The sequence below is a fragment of the Denticeps clupeoides genome, chromosome 7 (genome assembly GCF_900700375.1).
Source record: "Denticeps clupeoides chromosome 7, fDenClu1.1, whole genome shotgun sequence".
Taxonomy (NCBI): domain Eukaryota; kingdom Metazoa; phylum Chordata; class Actinopteri; order Clupeiformes; family Denticipitidae; genus Denticeps; species Denticeps clupeoides.
Genome location: NC_041713.1, coordinates 15,084,084 through 15,099,792, shown reverse-complemented (window position 1 = coordinate 15,099,792; position 15,709 = coordinate 15,084,084). Strand labels below are relative to the sequence as shown.

At 44.1% G+C, this 15,709-nt stretch overlaps 2 protein-coding genes across 2 annotated transcripts; both read left to right on the top strand.

Moving 5' to 3' along the window:
- The first annotated feature begins 370 nt into the window (after positions 1–370).
- grifin (galectin-related inter-fiber protein) lies at positions 371–4,769 on the top strand. The gene is made up of 4 exons (XM_028987025.1): positions 371–508; positions 2,748–2,827; positions 4,182–4,344; positions 4,428–4,769. Exons 1-4 carry the CDS (start codon positions 464–466, stop codon positions 4,590–4,592), a joined length of 453 nt encoding a protein of 150 aa, XP_028842858.1. The 5' UTR covers positions 371–463; the 3' UTR covers positions 4,593–4,769.
- A 2,411-nt stretch (positions 4,770–7,180) lies between these two features.
- Positions 7,181–9,815, top strand: LOC114794774 (gastrin/cholecystokinin type B receptor). Its single transcript, XM_028987547.1, has 2 exons — positions 7,181–7,286; positions 7,722–9,815. Exon 2 carries the CDS (start codon positions 7,863–7,865, stop codon positions 9,171–9,173), a length of 1,311 nt encoding a protein of 436 aa, XP_028843380.1. The 5' UTR covers positions 7,181–7,286; positions 7,722–7,862; the 3' UTR covers positions 9,174–9,815.
- The last annotated feature ends 5,894 nt before the right edge of the window (positions 9,816–15,709 follow it).

Here is a 15,709-nt window from a genome sequence, read left to right as displayed (position 1 = left end):
GATGCTGAACATTTTTGAGCTTTTGGACATTTTGAAGGAGGCTCCCCGACATCTGCAAACTACATTCAGGGTCTCAGAAAGTAGCTTATTAAAGCAAGAGCCCATGCACAAGAGAGAGCAATGTGATTGATTGCATAAATGTCCTACAAAGAATGACCTGAGCACAGATTACACAGCTTGTAAAGCGGGCTAGAGGTTTGTATGAATGCCACTGAAAATGCTGTTCCGTATCTTTGACAGCCGGCCCTTTTATTGTCAGCATGTAGCATCCTAAACACAATCCATGGCACGTGAGCCAGACCAAATGTCTTCCAACTGGACGAGTCCCATGTCAACAGGCAGGGAGTGTGGACAATAGGCCTCTTTCTCAGCATTGATCCCTGCACAGTCTGTTCCTCACGTGGTCTCCCGTCGGATTTTTAAATGACATCCATCAGGCAGCAGCGTCAAGCGGAGCCCTTTGATGGGACCAGGACACCGAGAGACTCCTGACAAGATGACATTACGGGTAAGGTGCACCGCTCACCTCTGAACTAATAAAATGCGGCGGGGGGGTGGGGGGGTCATTGAATAATTAGACATCGCGTTGGCTACTTTCACAAATCCGGCTAATTGGCAACGCTTGCACCCACCATTAAAGCGGAGGGAAGGACTGTACATCATCATAATCACTTTTAAGGCAAGAAAGGGGGAGAAAGATGCTGCCCAGCTTTAATGAAGTAGACGAATGGACGTTTGGGCTGGTCTGGTGTGGCTCATCATTCTAACTCATGCCGGCAGATGAGTGTGTAATTACGTTCCGTGCTGCTGCACTTTAGGTAATGAGACTCCGGCATCTCCCGTCGCAGGTTAGCACAAGGTAGTTTGTTACTTTGAAGAGAACATGTAATAATTAAATGGCGCAATGGTCCTGGCCCTGCGTTCGCGCGACGTGACGGTAGAACGCGGCACCCACGCTGCAGATATCGGCCCTCGTTTCACTTCTTGCTGATGCTGCGTGTATGTGCGCGCGTGTGTGGGCAGCGTTCGCTATCAGCCCGTGGGCTCTGAGGATGGGATGACGGTCACGTAGCGCCGATAAGAGAGTAAAACCGCTCTCGGCAACATCCGGGCAGCAGATAAAATGGCACTGGACCGGCCGGAGCTGCGCTGATACCTGCCAGTGGCAGCTGGGCCAAAAATTGGTACAGCTTTCAAAGACAGTTTGACTTTCTCCTGTCCAACATCCATCACGGCGCCGGTGTGTTTAGGTTGGCTCAGGTTTACATGTCTGGCCACAAATCAAGCCAGCCAAGTACGAAAGGTGCAAAATATGCCCCAGCCTGACAAACATCAATAAAAACAGCCCGGTTAATGAATTAGTCTGCCACACAGACGCAGGATCTCGCCAGCGAGCTGCTCGCCTCTGATGTTGGTTTCAGCCGCAAGCAATAATTCAGTGGATATTGAAACGAGGGGGACCCTTGTGTCGGCCCTTACCGCTTGAAGTGGAGTGGAGTGGAGAGGCTGGGCTTTGATCAAGGGCTATTACAAACACATCTTCAGAATTCTTTCAGGATTTGTTTGCTCCTAGCAGACAGATCTTGAACCGACTTCAGAAATCAGAAATGTCATTGACTTCCTTTTAAAGTTCGCCATGAAATGAAAGAAATGTATTCATGTGTTAAGACAGGTTTTAAACGGAACACTGTTCATAATAAACACCTAACGTCACTTAACCTTTTATTTAGGTGTGTAAGTGAGGGTCGGTAGGAATCCGGTCTGCCCATTCATACGGGATCACTGATGCTTCAGAGGCTGTTCCCAGCTGATGGGAACATGTATAAGCAATAACGCCTCCAGGCACGCCTACAGCTCTGCTGACTGCTGCAGAGTCTCCTTAACACCCACTCAAGCATCTGTCCAGTCAAGCATATGTCATGTCATGTATATCATGAGTGTCTAATTGGATGTACAGTGGAGAGGGTAAGTAAGTCTGATGTAAATGTGTAGCTCACATTTGCACGTAGAAACGCTCATTTCTTTTACAGCCAAAATGTCATAACTCAGGGAAGTGCCACTGACAAGGATGGCCACCAGAGCTGAGCACCATGGTGACTTAAATTAAAGTGAGAAAACAATCATTGAATCATCAATGTTTTGCCAAGAGCTGGGATCTGAATTTCAAGGAAGAACCTCTTTTATATAGAGAGTAAATCTTTTTTTTTTAATTCCCATTTCCCTTGCACAACCTGAGATTTCTATATTTGATATTCTATTAAAAAAACCTGCACAGATTACCAGACTGCTTTGAAGGTCCGCAAATGTCATATTTAATTGGGTTTTAGTCAAACAGACGACGAGTTTTAAAAAAGCAAATCAAAGTGAATGAAAAGGCAAGCGCCTGCATTTTTATGCTCCTAGTACCAGCTGTGTAACACACAGTGCATCTGCACACTGGTGCAGATTTAGGATGGGTTGACTTCATCTACCAACAAAACCCAGTGTCCAATTCATCAAATGTGTGTCTGTCTGCAAACCCAGTGTCACCATCTCTCACCCTCCCCGCAGCACAGACGGACAACGGCCTCTGACCCTGAAAGCAACGATTACACCAAACAGTTGGCCTTAACCAATCAATGAAATGCACTAAAATGCTCTGTTCAGGCATAATGAGTCCTAGCTAAGGCTGAAATTACAGGGCAGTGTTTGAGTGGGGGAAAATATATTAAAATATATTTATCTTCTTCTGTTTTTGCCTTATACAGTTTGAGGCCTCCTGCCCTGATGGCCTGTGTCCAGGCTGGAGCATCATTCTCAAAGGCGAAACCCCATCGGAGGCAAACAAGTAAGCCTGACAATTCCAATACAATACATGAACATTTCTGCTCTCTGTACAATTTATGCAAGATAACATTTCCTGATTGGAGTCTTACTAACATAACATAATGTCATGGTGTTTTGTCAATTATGCTAGACATTGTTAGGAGTGTTTTTTATGGACAGTTTATGTCTCATATTAGTAATGTATGCAAGTCTCCAGCGTGAGATACCAGTCAGATCGAAGCCCATTAAAGGTTTCAAATGTGAAAATCATTAACAATGATCATTCACGCACGTTCTGAAAGAAGTATTTTTAATGATGATCAATTTGATCAAGGGTAACAATCTATTGCTGCTTCAAAATTTGCATGTCAGTTAACATGAATAAACACAAATGCTTAGCCAGGAGTGCTGTCCTCTGCTCTTCAGTTTAGGGATTCAAATCATTCAAAAGGACATTGCAAGTCTGAGGGACTCAAGAGAGAAATATATTTTAAAAGCCCAGATTACCAGGTGCTCTGATGAAGACCATTTTGGTCACATCAGCATGTTTTTAACTGAATTCCCATGTCATAAAAAGGCTTTTTAAATGCATTTCCTCCTTGAGTACCTCAGACTTGTTGCAAGACGTTCACAACCTTCATAAACACGTCTGGAATCAATAGCTTATCTTTATTCTCCAGTAACTGTGTACATTGAAACACAAAGGGGGATTCAAACACCTTTACAAATGTGATTAAAAAAGGATTAAAATAATTATAAAATAGGGAGGTAAAACGAACGGAAAGAAATATAAAATGAATGAAATAACACAAAGTGAACCAATTAAAAGGAAGGATTCACGTATTCTGATATTCATCAGCGAAAGGTAATGTTTTTAGTATGGATTGTTAGGGTTAAAGCAGAAGTTGACTCTGTGTCGTGGCTACAAGCCGTTGCACCATGTTGAATTCTAGCTAAGGGCACTACGAGCAAGCTGCTCCCCGGTGACCTGGGAGATCTGGCAGGTGTGTATTCATTAAAAGTAAGAGCTGTCCACTTCTGACACTGGCGCCTGTCCTAATCAGTGGCAGTGACAGCAACCAATTAAATCCAAGAACATTTCAAAATCAAGGGACCTGTCAGGCAAATAATAAGGAAACCAAGATCCAGGATGGACAAACGCAATTATTTTTTGTGCATAATGTAAACCAGAGAGACAGCAAGACCCTGGTCTTATACCTCAGGTGTGTGTGTGAGTGTGTGTGTGTGTGTGTGTGTGTGTATTATTTTCTGATGCAGAAATCACTTTTTCAGGCCCCCTTGCTGCTGTTCCATTCGCAGCAGCATCTGTCCTGCTGTTGCCAGCCCATTTTAATGCTTCTTGCTGTGCTCTCAAGGTTCGAAATCAATTTCCTGTGTGACCGGGACGACAGAGTAGCCTTCCACTTCAACCCACGCTTTACAGAGTCCCACATTGTATGCAACTCGTTCATCTCCAACCGCTGGGGAGAGGAGGAGAGGTGCTCGTACTTCCCCTTTGCAACCAAAGAACCCTTCCAGGTGACAGTGTTGTGGAATTGGCCCGTCTGTAGAGATGGACCGGTCAATAAAAAGTCACCCCTGTCATTTTTGTGCCCCCGCAGATTGAAATTTACTCAGACGATGAGAACTTCCATGTTTACGTTGACGAGACAAAGACCATGCAGTACAAACACCGTGTGGAGGATCTGAAGACCATCACAAAGGTGCAGGTGGTGAACGATGTCAGCATCTCATCTTTAGAGATCAGCAAGAAGCACTTCTACTGAGGAGGGCAGCTAGACAGGGTCGAAGTTTCCTCCAGAGAACCACTGCTTTTCATTGTTTAAACTGGATTATTAAGTGTCATGCATCTTTTGTTTAAAATCTTTTTTCAAAAAAGCATCATGTGAATGGCATGTATTTCAAGCAAATCTAAAAATAAAATGAAAATCACTCTGAATACACTGCATTATAAGCAGATTGTGAGCTAAATGATGGATGCTTAGGGGTTTCAATGGCTCAAACATACACTGGTGAAGCTGGTTTTGATGGTCATCAAGATCGTGCAGGCGTGGTGCTCCAGCTTGGGCCCACAGATTGTAACATAGAACTCAGTTCTGGCATGGTACCATATCGCACTTTCAGTTCTTCACTTTTTTGCTTTGCCCACTTGGGTGAAATTTTGGAACCAAACTTGAATGCCAAGAAAAATGATTGCACCAAACTTAACCAATAAAGAAGCAGGATTGAAGGTGAGGACAGGAACTGGATTTTAATTCACGGCATGTGACAGACGTTTATATGGAGAGCAAATTACATAAGTGCTTCAATTACGCTGAAGTCCTGATTTGTAATAAATGTTTCGAAAAATACAAAAAACAGTCCATTCTCTAGCCCCATAACTTAATATTAAGCTATTCTCATAAATGTCATTAGTCATTGTCTCCAATGATGAGAAGAGGCCATTTTCTGGATCCATTTGATATGCCTTCAGAGCCTCTTGTTGTTGTTTTGTTATACTTTATTAATCCCGAAGGAAATTTCTTCTCTGCTTTTAACCATCACCCTCGGTGAGCAGTGGGGCAGCCATGACAGGCGCCCGGGGAGCAGTGTGTGGGGACGGTGCTTTGCTCAGTGGCACCTCAGTGGCACCTTGGTGGGATTCGAACTGGCAAAATTCTGATTACGGGGCTGCTTCCTTAACCGCTAGGCCGCCCCCTGCCACCCACTGAAGCACATTCAGGACGTGAATGTGAAAAAAAATCTCCAGGGAAAACAAGCACTGCTGCCTAGAAGTGGAAGTGGACTTTTTTTATGCCCGAGAAGAAGGATTGTCTGTTACCTCGGGGCGACACATTTCATTTTAGTTGCACATGGACGTGTCAGTAAAATAAAGACATTTTAAATGTTTTCAAATATGAGTTCAGTACCTTTGGGATGAGTTTCCCTTTCCCTGCCATTATTCCCAAAATTGAAAAAACTACACACGCTGTCATGTATTACATTAATAGAATCGGTAGCTGTGTGAATGCTTCTAATAGGTTTTCTTTTCCCCAGTGCAGCCACAATCCAGAATGTCTGGAGGCCGCGACTTAAATCATACGCACAAACATGCTAATTTTCTTTCAGTATTTGTTCAGAGCATGTTAAAGTGACACTGTGGGAACATTGTGTGTGTATGTGTATGTGTATGTGTATGTGTATGTGTTGTGTGTGTGTGTGTGTGTGTGTGTGTGCCTGCAGCTGGCAAAGGTCTGCAGAGGTCCTGGATGACTGACCACTCTCTGCAAAGCACTGTGGCTGCCAGAGCACTTAAAATAATGTTCAGGCACTTTATAAGCAAAACCGAAAACACTGACGTATCTGCCGTGATGAGCCTGTGGGTACAGTGCACTAAAAAGTCAACTTCCCAGTGTTACTAATGGCAATAAAGTGGGGCCGTGGCCACCATCAGATGAAATGCTTGCAGAGACAAGTCAGTCATAGCACAATTGTTGCATTATTTGTGGTGCTGGTTCTCCTGCAGCAGCAAACATTTCACTGGCAGCCCTATAATATTCTCTCGTGATGCACACGTCAGAAGGTCTCACCTATTTCTGCCTAAAAAAAAAGATCCCCCTTACTGTAACATCTTAGGAATGACAAATTCATTTCCTGAACATAGAACTAAATTCCATGTCATAATATTCATGTCATATATTCTTGACATGATATAAGGACCACACAAGTATAAATGTAGTTTCCGTTTGTTCATATCTGACATGATGTTCAGTGGCTTCATGTTCATCTTGCTTGAAAGGGATGAAAAGTACATTTTAGCATAGTAGACAATGCAATAATGTGAATATCAGCGTGTTGAATTAGCCATGCATTATATCCAAAGTGACGTAAAGCATTTTTGCATTACACTGGATGCGTTTACAATTTACAATTTCATGAACCATGAACTTCCCCTGCTGCTCACATTTTAATCTCCTGTTACACACGCCAGTGGGTGTAATTACCAATCAAATGGCGAGTCGCCGACGCGCACATGCTCAGTAGCCGTGGGTCTGGGGTGCCTGGTCCTGCTGCTACGTGGTGTGTGTGTGTGTGTGTGTGTGTGTGTGTGTGTGAGGGTTCAGATTAGGTTCTAGGTAAAGTGTATAAGACAGCGCACGCTTTTCCTTTTGGAAGTGTTTGGTTAGTTGCGCGGCGGAGATGCGCGCGCGTAACGGCGCACGCTCCCCACCGGCAGCATCAGCATCCCGCAGCATCCCGCAGCATCCCGCAGCATCCTCTCGGCTCACATTCCGAGACGCGGGCGGAGGGACGTGCGCGTAACAGGTACGGTGCCGCAGAGCCGAAGCCCCATCCGCGCGTAAAAGCGCGTGGTGATTCCTCGTGGGGGGGTGATGAGTGGAAGGGCTCGTCGTGATGCAGGGTGAAGACGATGTTCACGGTTTAAAGTGGAAGCTGGACCAGTTGCCGGATCACTGCCGGTATGGGGATTCCCATTTTACTGCGTTTTCATGGTATTTTATATATATATATATATATATATATATATATATTATATATATATATATATATATATATCTATATATATCTATATATATTATAGTTATATATATTATATATATATATAGTATATATATCTATATATATATATATATATATTATATATATATATATATATATATATATATATATTTAATTGTATTGCATGTTTGCTTTTAAGCATCATAGTGAATAATTCATGTGCACGGAGGGCGACATATTTGTTATTGATTATAATTGAAGTTTGGTAGCATTGTCCATATGCAGTCAATTTGAAATAGATTTTTTTTGGAGGGGGGGGGTGAGAAAGCGTCACACTGATAATTTATACTCTGTGGATTTGGCTGAACCCCCCCCCCTACTTTTTGATTTAACAGAAGATGAATCCATAGGTCTGTTCTGAAGGAGCTGGAGGGAGTGGAGTCCACCTCACGTTATCATGCAGAGGAGCTGAGCTGAGGACGATGTGTCGAGCAGAATCCTGGAATGTGATGCACAGCTAAACCTTGGGGAAAATAATGAATTTTTCCACGGACCGCCAGAAAGCCGGGTTACTGTTTAACCCGTGGCAACCCCAGAATGCATCGCTTGGTGGAGCGGAGGACACGGACAGTGATTTCTCATCGAACGGGGGCAGCGAACTGGAGACCCTCTTTCTGTTAACCATTCATGAGCCCACCACCATCGCTCTCACGGTGATGTACATCCTGGCATTTATCGTGGGCTTCACGGGCAACGTCATGTCCATTCGAGTGCTGACGAGCAGGCGGAGCAAGAGGCTGCCGGGCGTGAGCGCCACGCGGAGTTTACTGATCAACCTGGCGGTGTGCGACCTCATGGTGGTCTGCGTGTGCATGCCCATCACGCTGGGCCACAAGATTTACACCGCCTGGGTGTACGGAGACTTGTTGTGCCGGGCGGTGCCTTTCATTCAGGCGGTGTCCGTGTCCGCCAGCGTCCTGAGCCTGACGGTCATCAGTGTGAACCGCTACTACAGCGTCCACAGCCCCCTGAATGCCCGCTCCTTCTTCACCCGGCGGAAGATCCTCTGGACCATCTTTGTGGTGTGGGTTTTGTCCTCTGGCATCTGTGCCCCCCTGATATTCATGAACAAGCGCGACGAGATCCCTCTGATTGGGGACATTGTGTTGCCAATATGCCGTGAGATCTGGCCGCAGGCGAAGCTGAAGCAGGTCTACAACGTTCTGCTCTTCGTCACCCTCTATTGCATCCCGGTGACCTTTAACCTCACCATCAGCTTCCTCACTGGCCGGAAGCTGTGGCACGCCTCTCGAAACTTCAGCGACTTCGACCCCCACAGCCAGGCCATGAATTCTTCCCGCCTGAAGATGCGTAAGAAGATTGCCAAGATGGTGGTGGCACTGGTGCTCCTGTTCGCCGTGTCCTGGCTGCCGCTGTACGTGGCGGACATCTGGATCGACCACAGGCAGCACCCCCCTCCCTGGGTCTTACAACTCCGGCCGTTCGCGCAGTGGCTGGGCCTCACCAACTCCAGCCTCAACCCCATATGCTACTGTTTCATCGGGGACCTCTACCGCTCCGCCAAAGAGATCAAGTCAAAGTATCACCAGAGACTCGTCTCGTTCCTCAGTTCCTCCAGCAGCAGCACCACGTTCACCGGGACGTTCTCCTACAAGGGGCAGATGTCCTCCTTGCACCAGGGCGTGGCCTGCCAGGCGGCTGAGGACGCCATGTCAGACTGGTGTTCCCACACAAGTGCGTTTGATAACCATAGGCAGATTGTGTGTCTTCACAGCATTTCAGACCGGTCGGGGTCGAGGAGCACACCGGACTTAAGGGAGCAGTAAATGTGTGCGTGAAATGGCCTTGAAAAAAGATGGATGGACGCACAGTGACATCCGGTTACATCAGCATTACAATATGGAAAATGTAATATGGCCCAGTGCTTAAACACACCAGGAAAAAATGTGTCTTGTGTTGCACCTAAAAAGCAAACTTATTTTATGCTATTATTTTTTGTCTTATTTTGTGCAGGTTTTGTGACTAGAGCTGCGTCAAAAAAACATTAAACATGAATGTGTCATAAGCAAAAAATAATGTTATATCCATTTAAAAGAGGTATAGTGTATTTTTTTGTTCTTCCACTGTTCCATGCACAGTGTTATCATCGTCCATTCATGGGTGGGGGTTTGTACTAATTTATAATTTGCCTGGTACAGTTTGTACTGAATAAAAGAGAATAAAGATTTTGGGTATATTTGAGAATGTGACTCAAGGAATGCCACCTAATGGGTTGAAAACTGTTGTATTTTATATTATGCTGATGTAAGGGTTCGCAGGGTTAATTAAAACGGGATATTGCGTCATAGACCCCATCTTTGGCATGCTGAAATGTGCCCTCTGATTCCTTACATAATGCAGACTCTGCAGATGAAACGCACCCTCGCAGACACATAAAAATGCAGGGCTGAGTGTGACATTGACCATTCAGTGGGTGTATAGCAAATTGCGTGAATAATCCATGTCCTCGGTGTGATCTAAATAAAATATGATGTTGATACAAGCAGATTAAACACCATTTTTGTCTGCTGCGTTTGTGTGTAAAGCTGCTCTAAGGCATACAATGCACATCCCGGTGGCTTCTGGCTGCTGGAGATGCTGACGGAAGCCGTGAAGAAAAGGGGTGGGGATTTGAAAGGAAAATCATTTTTCACTATCAACTTGAAACTTTACGCAGTGAAGAATTGGGATAATAATCACCCTGAATTTATAAGAAATGCGTGTTACTGTGGAGAAATGGGCTTTTCACCCACAAAAGGCATTGCGCATATATGCAGAGGCCTATTCAGATATTCATACCTCCATTCATAGAGGCAAGTGATATTATAGTCCCCCAGCAGCCCTTCTTCCACCGCAATATAAAAAAAAAAGTTTTCCCCCTATCATCTGCGTCAGTCACTTGCTGCATGCACGCATGTATTTAATTAATGTAATTCATCTTAAGAGGGCTATGGGAAGGGGCGGAAGCGTTCCAGTTGTAGGGGGCCTCGGTGTGCACATGCATAATATCTAATTTCATCGTCAGCACCTGACAATGCCAATGAATCTTTCACAGAGACAGCGTGGAGCGAGGAAAACAAGTGCTCTCATCATCCTTACACATGCACTGTCATTTATACAATTTAATTCTAAAAATATTTTATGTTATCATAAGGTGAAGGGGGGGGGGGGGGGATGCTGTGTTGGTTGCATGTTTTCATAGGTTTACATATACCACAGTTTAGGGTAGTTGAGAAATGTACATGAGAAAGAAGACATGAAATATATTTAAATAGAAAAAATGAGTAACAAACGGTCATTGACCAAGTTGGAAATAAGAATTTTATTTGAAATCATACTTGTTTGGGACAACAATAATAATCAACTGACCTTTTAAAGTGACAAACTTGCAACACAGAATTCCACTTGACCTCAAGACTAACTGTTGCTGACAAAGTTGCTCTCTACAAGTATGCCAATATTAACAGATATTTCCAGCTACCAAAGTCATTTACGTGATCAACAATACCAGGGCTGGATTTCTGTCAGCTGATTGCATGTCAACGCACAAAATTAATTTGGTCTCAGCCATCGGCCTTTATTAAGCAACACAATACAATACATAATATAAAAAACTATGCAATATAAACAATAGTAGATGGAGGAGCTGCTGGGCCACATATTTTTACTTATTACTTATCATGACTAGAGGAATAATTGTTTTTAAATGGGCGGCTGGACATCAGAATTTCCCTTGAGGGTAAATAAAGTTCCTATCTATTTATCTATCTATGTATCTATCAACCATGAAGTGGATGGAGCATGGGATGTGTGAGATCAGACCACAGCAGTATTACAGCTGTGTAGCAGTGAGATAATAGTCAGTAAATTTAGACCAATCTCCTGCCATTTCAAAGCTTCCTAAAAAAAAACGATCAAAATGGAATAACTAATTAACTGGAAACTGATATGCAAATGACAATGTCTAATGTGTAGATAGCTTTAGATAACTTAACAAGGATTTGTTTGCATTTGCATAGAAGCAATAGAAAATTAAAGTGTAGATTTTCTCATTCCTGTGTTGGACAGGTGGGCGAGTCTTGTTATTGGGTGGGTCGGCTCGGGTCGAGTCTGCATTGTCCCTTGGAGCTGGGCCCAATCGCAGAGCATTTTTTAGCAACAAGCAGGCAGCCTGACATGGCTGGCATTTGATCAATTTTCTGTTCAGTACATCCATGATGAACGATGTATGCAGGCTCTGTAATTATGTTTCGGTGTATGCAGGCTTTGTAATGGCCTGTGAGTGACGTTCAGAAGCTGTTGAAAAAGATTCTTTCGAAATGAGACTCGTCAAAATGAGGAATGTTACCACTGTTCCCTAAAATGTTTTTTTTTTCTAGATGAGCTTTTTGGTGTCCAGTATCTCAATTTCTTTGTCTTTTTTAAATTGTCTTAAATTGTTTTAAATAAAGGCAATGTACTCATATATTAAATTCATTTAGCTGTAGCTGAGACGTGATCCCAGTGATCCCATGTTTCATCTCTTTTTCCCAGTATCTGGACACACTTGACACGTAGAAACGGACAAAATTATTTAGCAAAGGGGAGCAAATGCCTTTCCTTCACTACTAAATCAAAGCCACTACAGAGAACAGCTCATATGAAACATGCCTTAGTCAACATTTCTTGCCAGCAATAGCTTTACACGTTTCTGTACAATGACGTAGGGCCTTTCTTTCTTCCTTTCTTTCTTCTTTTTAATGAGATCCATAGCCTCTACTGCCAAAAATAAGCAAGAAGATGATTCCACAAGATTTCTCTGTAAGGCTTTGATGTGTGCAAATTAGATTTGCACCTCATTTTCATGTGTAATAGTGGTTTTATCTGATCAATGTTTCAAAAAAGCAACTCCAATAAGAAAACTAAGAAATCTTTTGAACAAATTATTTGATGAAAAAGAGTCTGAATGTTTCACTGTTTTGATATATCACCCAGCGTGATTTGTGATGATTTGAATAACGTTCCTCCCGTACCTGAACATTTTATGTGAACAGAACTGTTTGCTAGTGGCTGGCTATTTGAACCCTCATGACATTTATTTCCAGTTGGACATGAAGATGTGCCTAAAAAAGCGCCGTCTGGTTTAGTAAATGGCCTTACAATTTCCAGTTTAGACAACGTTTGCTGATTGTGCACACAAAGAAATGTGTCCTCTGCTTTTTACCATCACCCTTGGTGAGCAGTGGGCAGCCATGACAGGCGCCCGGGGAGCAGTGTGTGGGGACGGTGCTTTGCTCAGTGGCACCTCAGTGGCACCTTGGCGGTTCAGGATTCGAACCGGCATCCTTCTGATTACGGGGTCAATTCCTTACAGGCCAACACTGCCCTATATTATGCCGTATGTATCTATGAACAAACTTTATAAAGAAATGTTGATTTATTTATTGATATGTACATTTCAAATTGTCCTCTGATTAATGATTGCCACCTCACATACATTTTAATCAATGTGCAACACCAATCAGCATGCAAAGGTGCAAAGTGGGTTTCCTTCAAAATGTTGTTTTGTTGAGAAGCAGAAAGCCAATCTCCTGCCATTTCAAAGCTTCCTAAAAGAAGGTGGTTCCAGAGGTGGTTTCAGGTGATGGAAGGGTAATTTTCACACTGACTGTAATCATTATCTTGATGATTATTGTTGCCTTGTTATATTTATTCATATCAATCCTATATCCTTAAACTAGTGAACAAGTCTCAAGGGTGAGATTGAGGGAGCAGGATCGGTTGTCATAGTTTGATTGATGACAGGCGTCACCATGGAGACACCACAGACCCTTTGTCATGGCTGGGTGGCAAAGATGACAGCATAATCATGACCTCTGTCTCAGCTCACGCACCGCGCCGCCTTTTGCTTTCCGGCCCAGTGAGCGATGCCTTCCATTGATTCAGTTATTCAGGGCAAAAACATTAATTTCTGCAAATGCTTCCTCGCCATAGAATAAGGAATGGAAACTTCACTTAATTGAGGTTGGAGTAACATTTGTACTCCCAGGATGACTCAGAGCAAATAAAAAATTGATCCCATGGCTGAGCGGATCGTTGCGCACCACAACAATCGCCTTCGGTTAACTTCCACTCAACTTCCAGCATCAAGTCTGAACGCAAGGCAGCAGCCCCTGAATAATCAATGTTGGAAAGGACAGCGCATCCTTGGGGCGGGGCTCGCCGTCCCCGGATGCGCTCCACAGCCGGTGCTGCCGATTGAATGGACACCATTTGCTTGGGTCACCCTGTGAGATTGTGTTACGTGACAATTCTTTACCTCCGACCTCTTTTCCATTAACCCCGGCATATTACTGAAGCCGTGATGATCCACAGAGCCAAGGTTGTGGTGTGGAATGAGGTGAAAGCCGAGGGCTCGGGTGGCGTTTAATCATTTTTACTTGGATGCAGTTCACATTATTTCCCACTGACCTGAAATGGCACTTTTGTATGGGTTAAGACCTTGAAGAATGTGTATTGACAGTAAAAAAAAAAGCTGGACCTCTGGTCCACAACTCTGGTCCAGGTTCTTCTGCAACAGGCTGTGAAGGATAACAATGAATACAACAAACGCTACATTCATCTGGTACACACAAGTACGCAATGAGATCCATTTGCTGAAACAAAGGACCATTCATCACGCTGGTCAGTGTGGAGACCAAAGGGCAACGTTAATGTAGCAGAGAGAGACGAGGAAATATGGGCACTCTGGGCTACAATTACTCACTGTCTGGACACCTCATTTAATAGCACATCCGTACCTTCTTATCAGCGTGAAACAAGTGTGGCCAACATGAACGATTGCTGCCTACTGTGTAGCAAAACTGAGCACATCAGCGTCATAAATTTGTCATATCAGTTGCATTCTTCTGTGTTTTTTTTTTTTTCTTAAGATAAGACACAAATAGCACGAATAGAACAGAAGATTAAATAACATATTTTCTCTCCACACTGTTGTGTAAGAAAATGAGGAACTGACAGCAAGCACAGCGTTACCTGGTTCATCTCACTATTACCAGACTTCACATTTTACTGTAAATGTGGGATTTTTTGGGCAATGCCTCAAAGCGACGTGGTCTCACACCTCCAAGGTTATGAGTTTGAATCCTGGCTCGCACCCTGTGTGGTCGCAGAGCTTGTATGTTCTCCCCGTGTTGGCATGGGTTTCCTCTGGGTGGACCAGCTGTCCATAGACATGCACAATAGGTGGATCGTAAGGGTGAGTGTGTGTTAAAGGGTGGTGGGCTGGCACTTGAAAGTGCTTCATGAGTACAGATGCACCTTCTACTGAATCCAGTTATTTAGTAGAATGGTTTGGTGATTGTATGATTAGATTGGTTATAATTTTGGGAAATGGTCTTTTTAGATTAGATTCATCTTTACTGTCATTGTTTACAAAGCTAATAAAAATCATCTCCCCCCCAAACTTCATTCATGAGCTCCACTTCACGGAGTACTATTTTGACCTGCGCCAGAGAAGATAAGTGTTGTGTAATACAGGAGGACAGAACATCCATCAGTCAATTGGTGCAGGAGGGGTGGGGGGAGGGCTGGACCACTTGCCTGGACACATCTGCGCCGATCCTGGGTAATTTCCTAGGATTGAGAACCGCCAGCTGGCACCCTCAAGCTGCCAAGTCAAGGTCAGTTCAGAGTGACTGCGCACTCCGGAGGAGGTCTGGGTACCGTTCCTTCCTCTTGTCCGTCTCAAAACGCTGAAGCAAACTGACAAGTTCCCACAGTTGAAGAGTTCGGAAAACCTTCCGTCAGGATCTGGAGAAGATGAGATCCTGACATGACACGAAGTCGCTATTTGTCACCAACTGCTGCTGAGTTCATAAAAAAAATGTTGGGAACTGTTCAGCAGGGGGGCGAGGGGGCGGCCGGACACGAACGAACATGTCAGGGCTGCCCTTTAACTAGGGGTTGTGAAAAAGAGTAAATATGAACCAAATGTGGTTATGAAGTGTGGAACGTTTGCCATTAAAGTCTCCGGATAATCTTTTTTAACCCAGTTTGATTATGCAAGCCGTGGGCGGATGTGTCACAAGCACGCATAACCGGAGTGAACCCGCCAGAGTCGGGGTTGACATGCAAACCCCGCCGATCACTTTTGCCCTTGAGACATGTCGAAGTTATTCAAGGCCTCTGCTGGAGATGACATTTGTGGTGCCCATGCTGTCTCCTCACTGGCTCGAAGTCAATCAGGGCGAGGACACAGAGGATCGCGCTTGGCAAGGAGCGGGGAAAGGCCTGAAATTACCATCCGACGCATAATGCTTTCATTAGCATAAGGATTATATTT